This window comes from Delphinus delphis, chromosome 16, assembly GCF_949987515.2.
Source record: "Delphinus delphis chromosome 16, mDelDel1.2, whole genome shotgun sequence".
In the NCBI taxonomy this organism is placed as follows: domain Eukaryota; kingdom Metazoa; phylum Chordata; class Mammalia; order Artiodactyla; family Delphinidae; genus Delphinus; species Delphinus delphis.
In genome coordinates, this window is record NC_082698.1 from 37,854,791 (window position 1) to 37,873,656 (window position 18,866).

Here is an 18,866-nt window from a genome sequence, read left to right on the forward strand (position 1 = left end):
AACAAAAACAAAACAAGCACAATGGGCTTCCCTGGTGGCTCAGTGGTTAAGAATCCACCTGCCAATGCAGGGGACACGGGTTCAAGCCCTGGTCCAGGAAGATCCCACATGCCGCAGAGCAAGTAAGCCCGTGCGCCACAACTACTGAGCCTGCATGCCACAACTACTGAAGCATGCACACCTAGAGCCCGTGCTCCACAACAAGAGAAGCCGCCGCAATGAGAAGCCCCCGCTCGCCGCAACTAGAGAAAGTCCTGCGCACAGCAATGGAGACCGAACGCAGCCAGAAACAATAAATAAATAAAATACAATAATAAAATAAATTTTAAAAAAAACAAGCACAGCATAGCTATTATGTTCAGTTGATAATTTTTCATTTTTATGTGCTATTACCATTATCACTGGGGTGACAAGATCAGTTGGCTAAAGTAACCACTGGCTAAATAACAATCCATACACATAAAACTCTTTTCAAGAGTGACATTTGAAAAAGTCAAAAGCTAGATAAAATAAACTTTAAAGAAGATAGAACAAATTTCAACCTTTGTTCCTGATTACAAGCTAAATGTGTGAATCTTAATTCAGAGGCATAAAAGCAGAGGTTATGAAGTCAGAAGATGACAGATCAAAATACTTCCCAGCACAGTAGTTGCTTGATGACGTTATTACAACCTAAGATCTGATAGTCATACGTATAGAACCAGAAACTGGACTTTATCAGTAATCTGAAACATGATCAGTCAACCTCAGTAAATTCAGTCAAAAGAGACTAATTCACATTCAGAAGAGGACAATGTAAAAATTAGGATAATTTATCACAAGGATATCCTTACAGTGATCAGAAAACGCATCCTCTGCTCAGAGTACTCATACTCCTTTTCCGTATAAGTATTAACCTGACTTGGTTGAATACAGAATTATAGTCATGTGAAGTAGACTGACTTCAGAGATGTTTCGTCTAGGCCATAAAGAGGCCTGATAAACACTCCTGCACCACAGCAGCAAACACATGTTTGATGACTGCACTGCTCATTTCCCAGATTCTCCATCTCTTGAGTCAAACTTTACCTCTCTTATTCTTTTTTCTATCATTCATTTTATTTTCTGTAGATGGGTATTATCACTGACTAAGCCATATCAAGCTGTTGCTCCCATGGATCTGCGATATTACACGTTCTTCCATCGTGTCCTGCCCAACTATGAGAAGGCAAATTCATTTCCTATTTTCAAGTTCTTAAATAGTTCCTCTGACAGCCTCATGTACCATCTATAACCGTAACAGAAACTACGAAGAACTCTGGGAGTTTTTTGTAGATACTGAAATTTAATTCTGAACACAACATTACAAAAATCCAATTGGATACAACTCATACTGCAAAAATGTAAATATACTCTGGCTCAAACCAAATTGCTAAAAATTAACCACTTAGTAAAACAACAATGCCTAGCTCATGTGAGAGTACAGATAGTCTTATATACTAAGACAACTATTTAAAAAGGATTCTACATCTGCAAAAAGCTTTACAAAGTGTTTTCCTGCGCATTATAACATTTAATTCTCATAACCACCAAATATTTAAATTGAAAGTCTCCAAAAAAGATACTTCTGAGAGTACAGGGAATAATCCAAAATTTTAACTTTTAAAAGCCAATTAAAGTTCCTACTGACATTTTACAGTTAATTTATTTATACACATATTTTTTGCTCTGAAATTAGAAAACATATTGACTACACAGCAGACAAAAATTCCTTCTCTCATAAAATATATTACGTACTCTTAGGTCATAAATGTATTTAAAATTACTTAAATGAGCCTTGAGAACTACTGTTCAGAACTGAATGATAATTACACTTAGAAAATTATGCAAAATTGTAAAGCAAACACTTAGGCTTTGGTATGCCCAGCAACTCCTTTCTAGATCCCCTGTACCAAATACTTCTTCAGGTCCTTGGCACACTTATGCCCCATTATAAACTGCTCTATGTAAAATTACATGGTACCAGGTACCTACACCTTAGCATAAATAAATTTAAGTGAATAAATCCACTCAGGATTTTAAGGATAATACCCAATTGTGAAATAAAAGACAAAAATCATAGTGTAATGGAATCCAGACATTAAACTGGTGAGGGGCATTTTATGGAGTCCATGAAATCATATCACATACACCTGATTATGTAAAAGGTCAGTTCTTATCAAATGAGTTTTATCCCATTGAGGCTGAGTAGGTACGTGAAGCAAGAAAAAAGCAGTTATAGGTCACCAACATAATAAAAATAAAGTTTACATCACAATGTACATCTTTTTCTGTGGTTTAGAAATCTTTTCTAAATGAAAATACAACACGAATATACATCAATATTTGAAACAGAAAATTAAAGAGTTCTTACCTTACTACATCATCAATATTGTTCCTGTATACGCCTTCAAGTCTTTCTGCAGGAAACCCCATGGCAATAATGTTTGGATAAATATCTGAGTACTTAAGTTAAGGAAATATGCAACAATGCAAATTACATGTACACATTTTAAAACATTAGCTGACTGAAATACACAACAATGCAAACTACATGTACACATTTTAAAACATTAGCTGATTGAAATACACAACAATGCAAACTACATATACATGTTTTAAAACATTAGCTGATTATAAAAAGCAGCTTTCCCCACTACAAGCTACGCTAATAAAAGATTGTCAAATGTATTTACTTATAAGCCATCATGTGTAATTAAGAAATACAGGTAAATACATTGATCCCCCAAAAGATCCTCAAAACAATTATACGACAAAACAATTTTTAAATCCTTCTACTCAGTATATTTAGAATGCACCTAAGGTAAAAGGTAACTTCCATATTTACAGTCCTAAAGTATCAGGACAAAACTCAAAATAAAAACAAAACAAAAAACAGCGTACAACTTCTCATTTCTCATGGTTGTAAAAGGTACTACAGTATAGAGAAAAGTAGATACAATTAAGAGTTACAAAGTCAGATTTAAGAACTGGCTATGCCTCTAAACAGTTGTATAAATTGGACAACTCAACCTTTCCTATTCTACACAATAGTTAGGTTGAGAAGACCACTATGATCTCTTCTGGCCCTTGGTATTTATGACTTGATAATGCTGAACCGAGGTAGAAACTTATTCTCATTTCCAAACAAGGTAACCAATATTTAGCATGCCCATTCTATTAACTTATGTTATATATTACAGTTGCATAAAACAAACTTCTACCCTCAAAGATTTGTATCAGATTAACCATAAAAAAGCACCAATAATCTACATTTCTATGCATTTTGTCCATCATACTAGCTCTCATTCTTGAGCTCTATCAACCCTCTCTAATCTCATGATTTTCTGACACAGAAACCAGCCAAGCTAATCTGCCTTAAGCCACTCAAGACCATCTCTAAAGCTCTATGCCCACCTACTTGGACCCATTCATCTTCCAAATACAATTTAAAATTCACCAAATCCAGTGCCCTTTTAAAGATTTTTTTTCTTTATTTCTGCTGCATTCACACTATTGAGCTTATTTCAGTATTATTTTCAATCTAAAAATAACTATTAAATTACTAAAAGCTTTCACTTTGATATTTCATTATAATTTAAGAAAAGATTATATTACTATATGTTCTACCTTTATGATTACTAGTACTGCTTGGACAGATCTACAGAATATTTTAAGAAAAAATGTGCAAAACAGAGTATATAGTATGTTACCTTTTGTATAAAAGAGATATTTTATAAAAGAAATATTTATACATATTTTTGTTTGAATTTGAACCCTCCAACACACACACACACACACACACACACACACACACACACACTGATAACTGAGAAACTAACAAAAATGGTTGCTTCATAGAGAAGGGGAGGGGAAAGAGGGAAGCACACATTGAAACAAATCTATTAAATATCAAATTGGTAACCAGGAGAAAGGATTTATTTCAAGGGTTATTTGGACACTAATTTTACTGTACTTCTGGGCAGGAAGTATTCTAAGAAGGAAAAGAACTAAAAAGAAATTTTAAACTTCTTCCGATAGTTTATTTCTAATAATATCAGTATTGATACCTTCAATTTTTTTCCTTATATTATAGGAAAAAACAATGAAGTTATGTTAACGACTTGAAGATTCATGATTATTACTGTAAGAGAAAAGAGATACCATTATAAAATCAAGAACTCAAGTAATAACTGAATATATTAATGTGAACTCATGTTTGTAGAACTCTATATTGTTTAGGTCTTTTCAAAGAAATGACTTAGAAGTATGTCACCTTAGCAGTAGTAAACACTTCTAGAACCCGATTTCATCTCTAATATCATAATACACTAACGGGTACCAACTCCTTGGAAAACTGGTTGATGTCAGATCTGGGGCAGGGAAGGTACAAGGTGAGCCTGGGATATCTTTCTGTGCCAAAAAGCAGGAAGGCATACAGAGATTAGTGGTCTATATCAAACAGACATAGGAGCTAGCATGAAGGATATCACAATGGCTCAATGTGTGACAAACTGAGTATCAAAGAAAAATTTTAAATGGTAGTAAATTAAAGAATCCTGAATAAAATGAAAATCTGTGAGTCTATAAAGATACTCAAAACAGAAAAAGTTAGAGCAACTAAATAAAAAATTATTTTCATTTATAACTTTTGATAAAAGTGGCTATTGGAATAGTTCTTTACTTTGAAATTGGTGAAGGGGGAGATTAAGGATTTATCCTACTTTTCCTGTAGGAACTCTATTTCAGGGAAAGCAAATAACTCCATTTCATAAAGCAAACGCAACAGAAAATACCAGTTAATAAACATAAAAAGACAGAATTAGGAAAATCAAACTTTGCAAGCCCTAATAAAATTATTGATTTAGGCAAGGATCAACAAATGGTGCTAAACCAACAGGTATTAGATAATGAGGACCTGAACTTTCGTACAGAGCCGAAGTAACACTGTACAAAATATCTTCTAATGTAAGACAAATATAATTGAATAATGGGCAGAAAAGACTGTCATCACCCAATTTCAGTGGTCAATCTCAGCATTACCAAGAAAGTTAAGTAGAGATCACATAACTTTTGATGTGCTGCAATATGAAGAACACAGCATCATCTATGATAGCCAAATCATCTACAAGCTGCGAATCCACCAAGCACTTAGAGATATAAATTTTAACTTACAGACACTATATGAGATAGAACAAGCTAAATGACATTATGAGCATAAACTGGACAAATTCAAAAGGTCTGCCAGACATGATGCAGTCTCTTTCAAATTATCTTTTTAAAAAGTCAAATATCATTTTAAAAGGTGAGGAGGGGAGGGATGGGTAGTTATCCTTGATTTAGAAAGACATAAGTGTTCTAACAGTCAAGTTCACTGGTACAATCCTGTTCTGGTTACTGTTTTAGACAAACCAGCCATTAAGGACATTTTAAGAAATTTTAATATGATCCGAGGATTGGTTGAGATGAAAATTTACAGAAATGGAAGAGTAGACATTATTGACTGAAAAAAAGGTTTCAAGAGCGAAGGTACAGTGTGACACCATTTTGATAAAAGAAAACATATACAGTATACCTGTATACTTAATTAAATTATGTAGACAAAAAGATTACAAATTAAAGTACTAAAAGTAATAATCTCTAGATGATAGGAATATATATTTTTTCTCATTTTTGCTTGTTCTGTATTTTTGGTATGATGCACCTGTACTATTTCTATAACGGGTTTTTTGTTTTTTGCTTTTTGCGGTATGCGGGCCTCTCACTGTTGTGGCTTCTCCCATTGCGGAGCACAGGCTCCAGACGCGCAGGCTCAGCGGCCATGGCTCACGGGCCCAGCCGCTCCGCGGCATGTGGGATCTTCCTGGACCGGGGCATGAACCCGTGTCCCCTGCATCGGCAGGTGGACTCTCAACCACTGCGCCACCAGGGAAGCCCTCTATAACAGGTTTTAAAAATTATGTTTGTTTTATAATTATCTCCAAATCTATTTACTAAGTGTCTTGACAAAATATTGTCTTTCCCTATATGACTTACAATCAGCTTTGTATGTAGTTTTTTAAAATGCTGAATTTCTTTTAAAAAAAAAGTATAATAATAAAAGTATCTAAGACTTAAATAGCTTTTACTATGGGCCAGGAACAATTTTTGTCACTTTAAGAATACATAAATTCACCCTCAGCCTCAAAGGGTTCTTCTACTATAAAGACTCCAAGAGAAAACCGTTAGGATTAACATTTTTAACATCACGAATATTAGCTGTCATCTATTATTCTCACATAAGAAGGTAGCCCCACTTAAAAATGTAGCCTTATTCAATTAACAAAATGTTTTTAGCATATTGTATCCACTCACACACACACAAAAAAAACCAAAACAGGGCTCCCCTGGTGGCGCAGTGGTTGAGAGTCCGCCTGCCAATGCAGGGGACACGGGTTCGTGCCCTGGTCCGGGAAGATCCCACATGCCGCGGAGCGGCTGGGCCCGTGAGCCACGGCCGCTGAGCCTGCGTGTCCGGAGCCTGTTCTCCGCAACAGGAGAGGCCACAACAGTGAGAGGCCCACGTACCGCAAAAAAAAAAACCAGAACAGAGGCTCAAATTAAGCCTAAAGCAGTACAATTCCTGAAAATGAATCATCTTTACTTTTTAACTCTGTCTTATAGAGTAGAAACATAAGAAAATGGGAAATAACAGTCAGAAGAAAATGAGGCAGCAGCAGGGAACCCAAAGCAGTGGCAGCTGCCACAAATCTGGAATTCCTACCTAAAAAATTATAAATACATTTTAGTAAAAAATATAAATTGAAATAATGCCAAGTTTTTCTGAGCAATGCAACAGAAAATTTTTTATGTAAAAAAATTTTTATTACTACTAACAAACTTACCTAACCATTAATCTCTGTGAGAATGCTAGTAAGATTCTAGCCTTATAGAAAAGCATAGAAGTGGGGGGAGGGATAAATTAGGAATTTGGGATTAACAGATACACACTACTAAATATAAAATAGATAAACAACAAGGACCTACTGCACAGCACAGGGAATCATATTCAATATCTTGAATAACCTATAATGGAAAGGAATATATATATTCTTATAATCATATATATATAAAACCGAATCACTTTGCTGTACTCCTGAAACACTGTACTTCATTCAATAAATTTAAAAAGAAAGAAAGAAAGCAAAGCATAGAAATATAAAGCCCCTTGAAATGCAGTCATTTTAACAAGGACTAAACTCAAATTTATCCGTGTACTATGAATACTAACTAATAAAGTAAATAAGGCTGGAAAGGGCTTGGTTAACTTACTTAAGAAAAATACTTATCAGTAACTACACATAACTGGGGATGTTATATACTCGTTAAAGTAAATTCAGTCAGCCCCCTCCTTTATTTACTTAATTAGGAGGGGGCCGACTGAATTTACAGATTTCCAAAACTGATGTCAGCAACTAATACTAATGTCCAAACACATTTTGAACATTCAAAAACACACTGAACATTGTGCAAGGGGCACTGAGAACATAAGACTAAGTAAGCAAAGATTACAGCACTCTAGGAGTTCCTATTCTATCAGGGAAGAAAGACGCACAGACATACAACTATGCCAAAGGCCCCATTATATATACATAAGATCAAGATATTTTAAGAGCCAGAGAAAGAGGGATTAATTCTGTAGAGGCAGAGATACAGCTTCACAAAGTAGGTAGTAGTATGTTAGATAATCCTTAAGAAATAGGTCATACAGCAGTAAACAAAGGAAGAAACAAGAACAATTACAACATTTCAAACAGAGGGTAGAGCAGATACATGGAAATACATAAAATATTCAGAAAAAGTGAGCAGTCCAGTATAGCTCACACACAAAGCTTTATGGAGAAGGTGGCAGGACTGACAGAAGATTAGGTCTGGTTTTAAGGATGCTGTGACAGGAAGTTCAATTCAATCAGACAGATAAGGAGTCAAAGGCCAGGATCAACATGGGAGTTTCTTGCAGAGCAATAATCCAATCCTTCCTTTAAATAGAATCTAGGAGTTTAGACTTCTTTAGGTTTCATTTTTCCTCAGACTCCCAACTTCCCTATTCATACAGTTTGAGATTTTACCCAACACTTTGGCATCCATCATAAATTAGAAAAACAGAGAACATGTCCCAGACAGTAGGTCAAATACGTTCTCATTTAATCCTAACAATCCTATGAAGTAACATTACCACTTCATAGATGATGAAATTGAGGGTCAAAAAGATTGGTCCCAAAGCCAGCAAGTAGTTAGTTACAATTCAAACCCATTATGTACGTAACTCTAAAGCCCAAACTTTTTGTACCATTCTGCCTCAAAAGATTAAGATTTTCTATACTTCCAAATCAATAGTAAAAATATAAAATTTTCAAAGGGAGCATATTCAAATGAAAGTAATTTACTAATCACACGTTAAAACTAAAAAACTTCTAAAAGACAATACAAAAATCTACTGGTATTTCCAAAACTGATGTCAGCAACTTACGAATGCTCAATTTTGAGGCAAACATTTCTCATGCCAAGAATTATGTCAATAAATAAAACCTTTCTAACATATGACTTTTTTGCTTCCCATTAAAATTTTTATGACATACTTTTTTAGACAATTTAAACCAAATAGGAATAACTGAGGTGGGGGGAAAAAAAAATATATATATATGACTTCTAATACAGAATAGACTTAACTTGCACTTACTGGATATTATTTTGAATAATAAAAGTGGGCTAATAAAAGTACCTATCATATAGGGTTGTTATAAAGATTAAATGATTTAATATATGAACAATGCCTAGAACACAGTGATGTCTATGAACTGAACAAATGGTATAACCATAGATCTTAAGAGCCCACCGCTATTTGGTTGGTTTTCAATGACAATGACTTGTTGAATAACCTAACCCTTCTAAAGAACATCAAAACCCAACAGAATCTTTAACTCTTTAAAATCTTTACTATATCAATTTGCCTTTTTACTTAACTTAAGAACATACGCAAAATATAACTCCAAAAGGAAAAAAAAGCCTTCTTTCCCAGTGGCTCCTGCACATGCAACAAGGAGAGAGTAAGAAATGCATACATGGTACTATCTTGCCTAGGTCGGATGCCACCATAGCTACAGGAGATCTGATATGCACTGGACAGTCTTTCCCCACTCCTCCTCCTTCAAGAAAACATGTTAAAATGTGTTTTGTTTTCCTTTAATTGAGGTATAATTTACATAAATACACAGATCTTAAGTGACTGGTTTATGAGTTCTGATAATTATATACAGTATACCATGTCTGATTCAAGTGCTACAACAATCCCTTCACACCACAGAACACTGTCCCAAAGAAAATAATGAATAAATAATAGTTAAGTTCTAAAATCTGTGCACAGAAGTTGATTCAACCCATAATATAAATGACCTATTATAAAATAATGTGGCTACTATGAGTTAAATAATTTTTTATTGGCTGTTCTAAGCATCCAAGCATAACTTAAAACACTAAAAATATGTTCGAAGTTACCTCTAATTAACAAAACATCTTTCAAAAAACATGTGACTTGAGATCTCATGAGTCTACCTTATCTCAGAAATTTATTTGAGCCTAAATTAATGGGGTTTAAACTATAAATTTACCTTGAATTTTCAAATAGAGGATAACAACCAAAAATAGCTCCCTAAGATACTTTGTTTTACTACTTACCATTCTATTGCACATTTTATTAAAATGACAAGGGAGGGAAAAAATAGCTCCCTAAGCTTTATTTTATAACAATGTGTTCCTAACACAGATTGAATCTTATTTTAAATATGATAATTACCGGGGGCTTCCCTGATGGTGCAGTGGTTAAGAATCTGCCTGCCAATGCAAGGGGCACGGGTTCGAGCCCTGGTCCGGGAAGATCCCACATGCTGCACAGCAACTAAGCTCGTGCGCCACAACTACTGAGCCTGCGCTCTAGAGCCCGTGAGCCACAACTACTGAAGCCCATGCGCCACAACTACTGAAGCCCGCACACCTAGAGCCCGTGCTCTGCAACAAGGGAAACCACTGCAATGAGAAGCCCGCTCACCACAACTAGAGAAAGCCCACACACAGCAGCGAAGACCCAACACAGCCAAAAATTAATTAATTAAAAATAAATAAATATGATAATTACTAACAGTAAAGCAGTTCTGAAAAGTTTCTCTGTAGTACTCTGTATAGTATATAGATATACTTATCCCTTAACTTATAAACTGAAGTGCAGTGCTCGTATACAAACCAATAAATACTTATTTTTCCTGCCATAATTATTTTAAGGAAAATTATTTCCACAGACCACATAAAAGCTATTTTTAGAATTCTAGTTAACTGAAAGTTGTACAATGTGAAGCTATAGCATACGTGGAACACGACAGGTCAAATAAAAAGTGACATACAGATTTTAGAGAGGTAGTGATCAAAAAGTTTCAAAAGCAAATCTCAAGTTGCCTGGCTCACAAGAGGAACACTGAGCTAAACTGGCAGCGGGAGTAAAGGAATAAAGTCAGACTAACAAAAGACAACAAGAATCAAAGCATGTTAGCGAATACCAGGACATCACCATTTAATTTCATTTTCGAGGAATTTCTGGAGCTTTTCCCCTGATTTCTGTCAGTGCTTTCAACTCACAGACACTTAAGGCTCAGGTGAGAGGAAAAGAAATTCAGCCACTCATTCATTAACTACATCAGCTTTACATTTCTTTCAACAAATTTTAACAGGTTTAAATTTAACAAATACTTTCCAAGTATGTCACAGTTAATCCACATTATCAACTTTTATAATCACATTATGTTTTAAATACCACCCATGCTCATAGACTTCTATGACTTTCTCATTTAATAAAAGATTTTATATTTCTTAACTAGATTTTATTTTTCCCTAATAAGTGTGTTAAATGTTTGGATCTGGTTTCTGATGATTCTATTGGGAGGAAAGCAGAAATAGGAGTTCCTTGAATTTCCCAGTTGATAAAGTGTTAATTGTTCAGTATTTAAGATCATCTGCCCTAATATACATCATATAATCATCCCTGTACAGACCAAATTAATGCAGCCTAAAATTTTATTTTCTAAAATGAAAAGGGTATGTAGATACAAAAGCATGAACTACAGAAATATGAAGAGAAAGAATGCTCAAAAAGATGGGAATTTTAAGAATAAAGAAGAAATGTCCAGGAACAACACAGGACACAGGAACTCTAAAATATTTACTAGATGACAGGCCCTGTACTAAGTACTTAATGCATACTGTCATTTAATATAGAAAACCAGAATTCCATTCTTAGCTTTGCAACTTAAAAGCCTAGACTTCAGATTAAGTTAATCTCTGAGCCTCAAATATTTTTGTTTTTCTGTAAAACAATGATAATAACACTTGCTGTAACTTCTTCACCGGTTGTTTCAAAGATCAAATGCGATATTGGAAATATCTTTAAATCTGTAAAACTGCAAAGGGGTCTACAATTGTAAATAAGGGGTTGTTATTATTTGAGGTTGCATAAGTTAGAAATGTCCTGTTATTTTTTAGTTTAAATGTCTCATTACAAGGCAACTCAAGATAGTTTTCATAAACAAATTATATTAACTTAAATTCACATTAGCATAAATTTTAGGTTCCTTTTAACACTTTTTAATTATCTGCTAGCAGTGCCAAACCAGAAAGGAAAACTGACTGCCAAATCACTTAGGAACTCCACTGAAGTTTTCTACTTCTCCAAGCAATTTGAACCTCACAACTTTCTTTGATGTTTTTATATTATACCAACTCTTCTTGACTGAAAAGTTTACACAAGTTTATATCTCACTTTCTAAATGAAAAATTACATTCTTCTAAGGTAATATCAAGAATTGCTAGTAATTCTTCCACTTAGAAACAATACTATAAACTGGTTCGTTTGGCAAGAAATCTGCAATCATGTGACTTCCCTGGTGGCGCAGTGGTTAAGAATCCACCTGCCAATGCTGGGGACAAGGGTTCCAGCCCTGATCCGGGAAGATCCCACATGCTGCAGAGCAACTAAACCCATGCGCCACAACTACTGAGCCTGCGATCTAGAGCCCGCGTGCCACAACTACTGAAGCCCGCATGCCTAGAGCCCGTGTTCAGCAACAAGAAGCCACCTCAATGAGAAGCCCGCGCACCACAACGAAGAGTAGCCCCCACTCGCTGCAACTAGAGAAAGCCCACGCGCAGCAATGAAGACCCAATGCAGCCAAAAACATAAATAAACTAAATAAATAAAGGAATGAGCATCTTAAAAAAAAAACAAGAAATCTGCAACCTATAGAGCCATGAAACTGCTGTATCTTTTATTCCAACAATCCCACTCTAACAATATAATCTAAAAAAACAAACCAAGGAAAAAAAACTATACAAAGATTATTTACAATAGTGCTGTTTAGCAAACCACGATATTTAGCCTGATGAAATATTACCTATATAGCTATTAAAATAAGTATCCATCGACAGATAAAAATCTGTGATAAAAGAGAACACAGAACAGTATGAAAACACTGATTACAAGGATCTAATTATGTTCATATGTACATTAACAAACAGGGAAAGATAATTTCCAGTGACAAATATCTGAAATAGAAGTAACTTTTTTTCTATTAAATTGTTCAAATTTAAGAATCATTTTGAAACCATTTCAAGCTAGATATATTGATTACACTGAGGTTAAAAAAAATCTTTTTAAAGGAATAATCAAGGCACTGAAATTTATTTAAATTTAATCAAATTAGAGCCATGGAAAAATATCAAGTCACTGATAATGCAAGCAATAGTCTAAAATCCAAAGTACAATTTTCTAGTGTATTAGCTGAGGGATTATTAGTCCCCTCAACTAACTGAATCAATTCTTCTCCAGAGTAGTTTGTTAATTATGAAATAATATATCCACAACTGTTCAAGCCTACATCTGTGAACCTCTAAAAATTTAAGTTGCCCAACTAACTGGTTTTAACGAGTATACCAAACAATTACCTTCTTCCTAGGTCTCTGGATGAATACGATAAGACTGATTTCCTGTTTCAGAACTCTGCTGCTGTTAAAATACACACACACACACCCCTCCCTAAAGTGTTGCTCCCACTAAAAAACATCTAAGATTGACTACCAATGACAAATCAAACAAATTATGGCTGTAACACATAACAACTTTCAAGAAGATTATCAGTTCAACAACATGCATTAGACATACTTATCCACATTATATACCTGAACCAAGCCAAATGTAAATTCTAATTAGTTTTCTACCATAAAATCTTAATAAAGCATATTAAAAACTGTAAAAGTTAAAATTATATCAATCCATCATTACTCTGAAGTACATAAGAGGGTGTCTTTTATGCTCTAATATTCATATTCAATGTTAGATTTATAAATTACTTCTGTAATATCATTCTATTATAAAAGCCATTCTTTTATCATTTATTTTAATAGAAGTGACTACCTAAAACATTAGTTTTGGCTACTCTATAGCTATGCAAAAAGATAAAAGGCCATTAACTTTTACAGAAAAAAGACACTCAAAGAGTTAAGGTACAAGATGCCAAGGGATTTATCAGTAGTTTGACAACAAAGGCCAGTAACGTTTAGTGCCAATTCACTCAATATTAGCAAACTGCATTCTGGAAGGAACAAAAAGATTCCAAGATTTGTAACTGAATTGATCTTTTAGATACAATCATGAACAAATTTCCTAACATTCAAAAACTACCACACACACACAAGGTACTAAGAAAACACAGTTCTAATACAAATGTGTCTCCAACAAGTGGATTTTCTTTTTCCTATTAATTTAGCCAAAACTGCAAGATTTTTAAATTTACTTCTAACAATCAAATTTACTTTTCAAAGAAAGTCCTGTTAATTTGAAACATTTTAAAGGAGAAAAGCTCCAAACAAGTGTGTGCTGTTTCATTTTATATTTGACTTTTAATATTATAAAATCAAATCTCTTTATTCCATATCTTAAGTCAGAAAATCATCTGGAAATGACTTTTTTCCTCAATTAGCAAAAAGTTTTGCCTAAGTGCAGTATTTTAATCTGGATAAGAACAATATAAACTAGAAATTCATATAGATTTTAAAATATGAAGGCACACATACTGGCATTCATTACTCTATTGGTAAGAATCATATTACTGATTTTATGATAAGTGCCTTGTTCTAATACTACTGTATAATATGATTCATATTCCCACTGATGGTATTTTAATTATTGTATCAATTTATAACTGCTTGAATAAGTATATTATCCAAAAGATCTGAAATTACATATACTAAAATACTAGTCAAAATTCATCTTAAGATTTAATAATATGCAATTTTAGAATATACTAACAGCTATGAGAATAAGGTACATTGCTTGCTTTGAACTGATAACACTTAATTTTAGACAGCATGTTCCTCAAGGGATACCATTATTAGTATGAATCCAATATTGCAAATGGGGGAGAAAACACAATTACTGATCACGGTTAGTTGTGGAATCTTCATATTCAAAGGAGAACACAGTAAAAATCTTGGAAACTAATTAGACTGAAACATTAAAGAAAAAACTAACTTAAGGGCTACTAACTTTTTCAACCAGTAAATAAACTTTTAAAAACATAACGTTTGGGGCTTCCCTCGTGGCGCAGTGGTTGAGAGTCCGCCTGTCGATGCAGGGCACCCGGGTTCGTGCCCCGGTCCGGGAAGATCCCACATGCCGCGGAGCGGCTAGGCCCGTGAGCCATAGCCGCTGAACCTGCGCGTCCGGAGCCTGTGCTCCGCAACGGGAGAGGCCACAACAGTGAGAGGCCCGCGTACCGCAAAAAGAAAACAAAAACCATAACGTTTTAACATACAGAAAAACAAAAATACCAAGTTAGACAGGAGGGACAGAAATGAAAAGAGGGGAAAGGAGCTCTTAACACCTCACACCATTTAAATACTATTAAGTAAACAGAACAGGTGAAGACTTTTACACTTTTAGTATTTGGATAAAAAAATCTCACCTACACATGCACCACACTTCCTGTAAGAGATATAATTTATGTACACACTATCTATCCAAAAAGGTACACAAAGGCAACATTCTGTTCATGGCCTACAATTCAGGAATGAACAAAATCTATAAACTGATGTTAGTAAAACAATCTACTTTCATCGGACATTAATTTGAAATTGGCAAGATGTTTCTTACACGGAAAATAGAAACCCTGGACACAAAGTTGAATTTGAGAACATAAATTCAAAATGGTATCTAAACTGAAATATTATACCTGATCATATTAATCACTTGGCATGGTAACAAACTTCTCAATAAAAAACAATGTCAACATAATAAATAAAACAAAGTAGATTAAAATTAATCAGATCTTATTAAGCTCAATATGCAATTTTAAAGACTTCTATGCAACTCGGCAAGATTAAATTCTTGGGGGTGAAAAGAAATTAAGTTATAGAAACAACTACTGCAGTGGTTCAAAATGCAATAGCAAAATTTTAGGGGAAACTCATTTACTAGCATACAGACAAGAAGTGAGTTATGGTAGAAGAAAGAAGAGAACTTGAAAAATATTTAAGCAAATCTTTAAGGAATACTTATTCAATCAGATCCTTGATTAAGTTCTGTAATAATGAATTCCTATATATCAACTCTGAGGGAAACTACAGTTTAAAAATCTTGTATAACTACAGTATCAAAATATTGTATAACTTAATACCTCAAGTTAAAACACGATGTTTCCACTTAAATATCCAAACAATCTTCTAAAAGTAAATGACTAAAAGCCAGGCTTTCATTACATAATCTTTAGTTCCCAACTGCTATCTTTGTATTTTAGTAGAAAAGTATCAACACTGGCATAACCATTAAGTTTTATTTTTGCAAAAGCTTAAAATTTGCTATTAGTTTTTAAAAATTGTAATTAATAGATGATTCCAAAAAGAGAAGTGTCAAAACCACTTATATCACTAGATTATCTTAACTTTTTCCTATATTTGTGTAACAGATGGCAAACCTTACTTTTTGGACACTATACAAAAATCACAATCTGTGTGACCTTTTCATTATCAAGAAGAATCCAACTAGCCTTAATAACCAGTACCTCAGTGTATTTTACAGTATTAGATATAAACTTGCTCACACTAGACAGAACCTAGATATGAAAAATTGTATACTTTCCGTATACTAAGTTATTTATTTAGATTTCCTACCACTAGTCCATGAAAACTATTCATATATTAGATTGCTTCTTGAGTTTTAAAAAAATACATATATTTACTTACAAACAAAACATTTTTGCCTTCATTATGTTTTCATCAACACCCAAGAAGGTACCCCACACCTACATTAAAATTTCCTTATGTTTAAGAATTGAAACAGGGCTTCCCTGGTGGCGTAGTGGTTGAGAGTCCGCCTGCCGATGCAGGGGATAGGGTTCGTGCCCCGGTCCGGGAAGATCCCACATGCCGCGGAGCGGCTGGGCCCGGGAGCCATGGCCGCTGAGCCTGCGCGTCCGGAGCCTGTGCTCCGCCCGCGTACCGCAAAAAAAAAAAAAAAAAAAAAAAAAAAAAAAAAAAAAAATTGAAACAATTTTATCTCATTTGGAAAAATGTTACTCTAACAAGTAACTGTGTTTAAAAAAGAGAAAAGTTTGTTTCTTCCACAATATTTTTTTTTCTAACTACATGAATAAATTCATTGAGAATTATCATTTGGCTAATAAGGTTAAAATTATTTCCATGTTTTAGTAACTGATACTTAAAATTAAAATTTGATACAAACAAATGCAATTTTTTACCACAAAAATTAATATTGATTATAAATGCAAATGCACATCAAACCTGCATCAATCACTATTACCAATTACTATCACCAAGGCAACTAAGCAAATATAAACTGTATCATTCAAAATATGCTCTACGGAACAGTAACATCATAAGTCATACCCTTTCTGATTAAAGAGAGGACAGCAACAGGGTTATAACAACTTTAGTATAAAGTGATGTGACAGTTTATTCAAATTATTTCTATATCTACTTTAATTTCAACACAATAGGATTACTATTGCTATTAGTAATAGGAATAGAAAATAGCAAAAGAAAATTTGACAGATCAAAAGTGTTTACATACATTTTATTTTGCCTCACTTTTACATAATTAAAATATGCTTTTAATTTTAAATATGCGATAACTATCCTGTAAGTAAATAAGGAAAAAAAAAAGCTTCTAGACTTCAAACTTCAGCTACTTTTTTGTGTAAGAGACTATGATTTTGTGAATCAAAATCATGAAAACCTTTTCTAATATTTAGGTCAGCTTAAGTCCACACTAAAGAAAATCTGAAAAGGGCAGGAAAAAAAATTGGCCAAATATTGGATAGATGTTTAATGTATAACTACAGAGAAACAAATATTTCTGATGACTTCACCATTTAAAATAATTAAGGTAATTATGAGGTGCTTTGGAAATTGTTAAAACACACACACACCTCTAAGTTCACTATGATGAATTATATTTTAAAATAAATGCATATGAACAAAAACTAGAAGCTAACATGGAAATATGAAGTTTCAGAGAAGTAGGACAATGAGTAATTTTTTAAAATTTTTAGTTAGTTTTTATAAAAAAAATATTCTTAAGTACAGTAAAGCAAATGGAATGTTTTATTCATATACTGAAATAAATACCATATTTATTCAATTAAATTACAATAATAAATGCTACTTGTTTTTCTTAATAAATGTGAAGCTATCACATGATTAGCAGTCCTGGTTTTAAAATATTAGTATCTCTATCTCCTGTAATTTCACAAAGAATCATAACAGTCAAAACTTAAATTTCATAAGGATTTTTAAAATAGGCCTTGACATTTTAATCTGCCTGTGCAAAGTTGAGAGGCAAAGTAAATTGTAATATCAAGTGAACAGAAAAAAATCATAGCAAACAATCAATTCCTAGAACACTTTCGTAATTATGTTTGTCTGCCCTAAAAACAACACAAAATTCAGAATCCACTAAGCTACCCCCTTGGCATCTTCTCATCTCTGGACTAGTCTAAAACTCCATCCCAATTTTTTTCTAAAACTTTCACACACTAACGCAAGTTTTTAATGTAGATAAATACAGCACTTTAATTCAACAGGCTGACATAGCAAATTTAGGGTCTAGAAAAGAATGTAACACATGCATCAGAGAACCTTAGAGTTGGCCCTACTTCATCTGGAAAGATATGAGAAATTCTTATAACTTGTCAGAAATTTGCCATTTTACATAAGCAGATTTAACTTCACCACATCTGACTGTAACAAAAACAGCTTTAGAAAAAAAAAGCAGAAGATTAAAGAATGAATTAAACAGCACAAAACAAATATCCTGTGAGCAAAGTACCTCTTAATTACATAACTAAAAGAAGCAAGCTAAGAATTACTTTTAAAACTAATGGCAATATAAAAATGAAAAGAAAAATGCTTTAATAAAGCATATCCATCCCGTTAGAGTTCTATGTAACACCCTTCTGAATACCTCATGTACTGCAATATACTCACACGTTTATTGAAAACATCTTCAGCCTTTTCTGACAGAAGTTCAAAGCAACACCTTCACAATCAGTCAGTCACACATGAGCCTTCTCCAAATAAACCCTTTTTTGTTACCAGGGATATGTTTTGTGGAAAAAGTTATTATAAAGAATACTGGCCTAGCAGCAGTCAGAAAAAATAGATATTAAAAGCCTAGCTCTATCATTTATTAGCAATTTCACCTTAAATACCACAACCTAAGGACAAAGGTACTGACTTATCAAATATTATACTTA

General features: G+C 33.6%; 1 protein-coding gene across 1 annotated transcript in view; it reads right to left on the reverse strand.

Annotated features, from left to right (window-relative positions):
• Positions 1-18,866, reverse strand: part of PTEN (phosphatase and tensin homolog) — a gene marked incomplete at its 5' end in the record, with an annotated part of 88,085 nt that overhangs the window by 59,059 nt on the left and 10,160 nt on the right. The window contains one exon of the mRNA XM_060033467.1: positions 2,393-2,477. Within this exon, the coding sequence (XP_059889450.1) occupies positions 2,393-2,477 (85 nt within the window). The remainder of the gene's footprint in view (positions 1-2,392; positions 2,478-18,866) is intronic.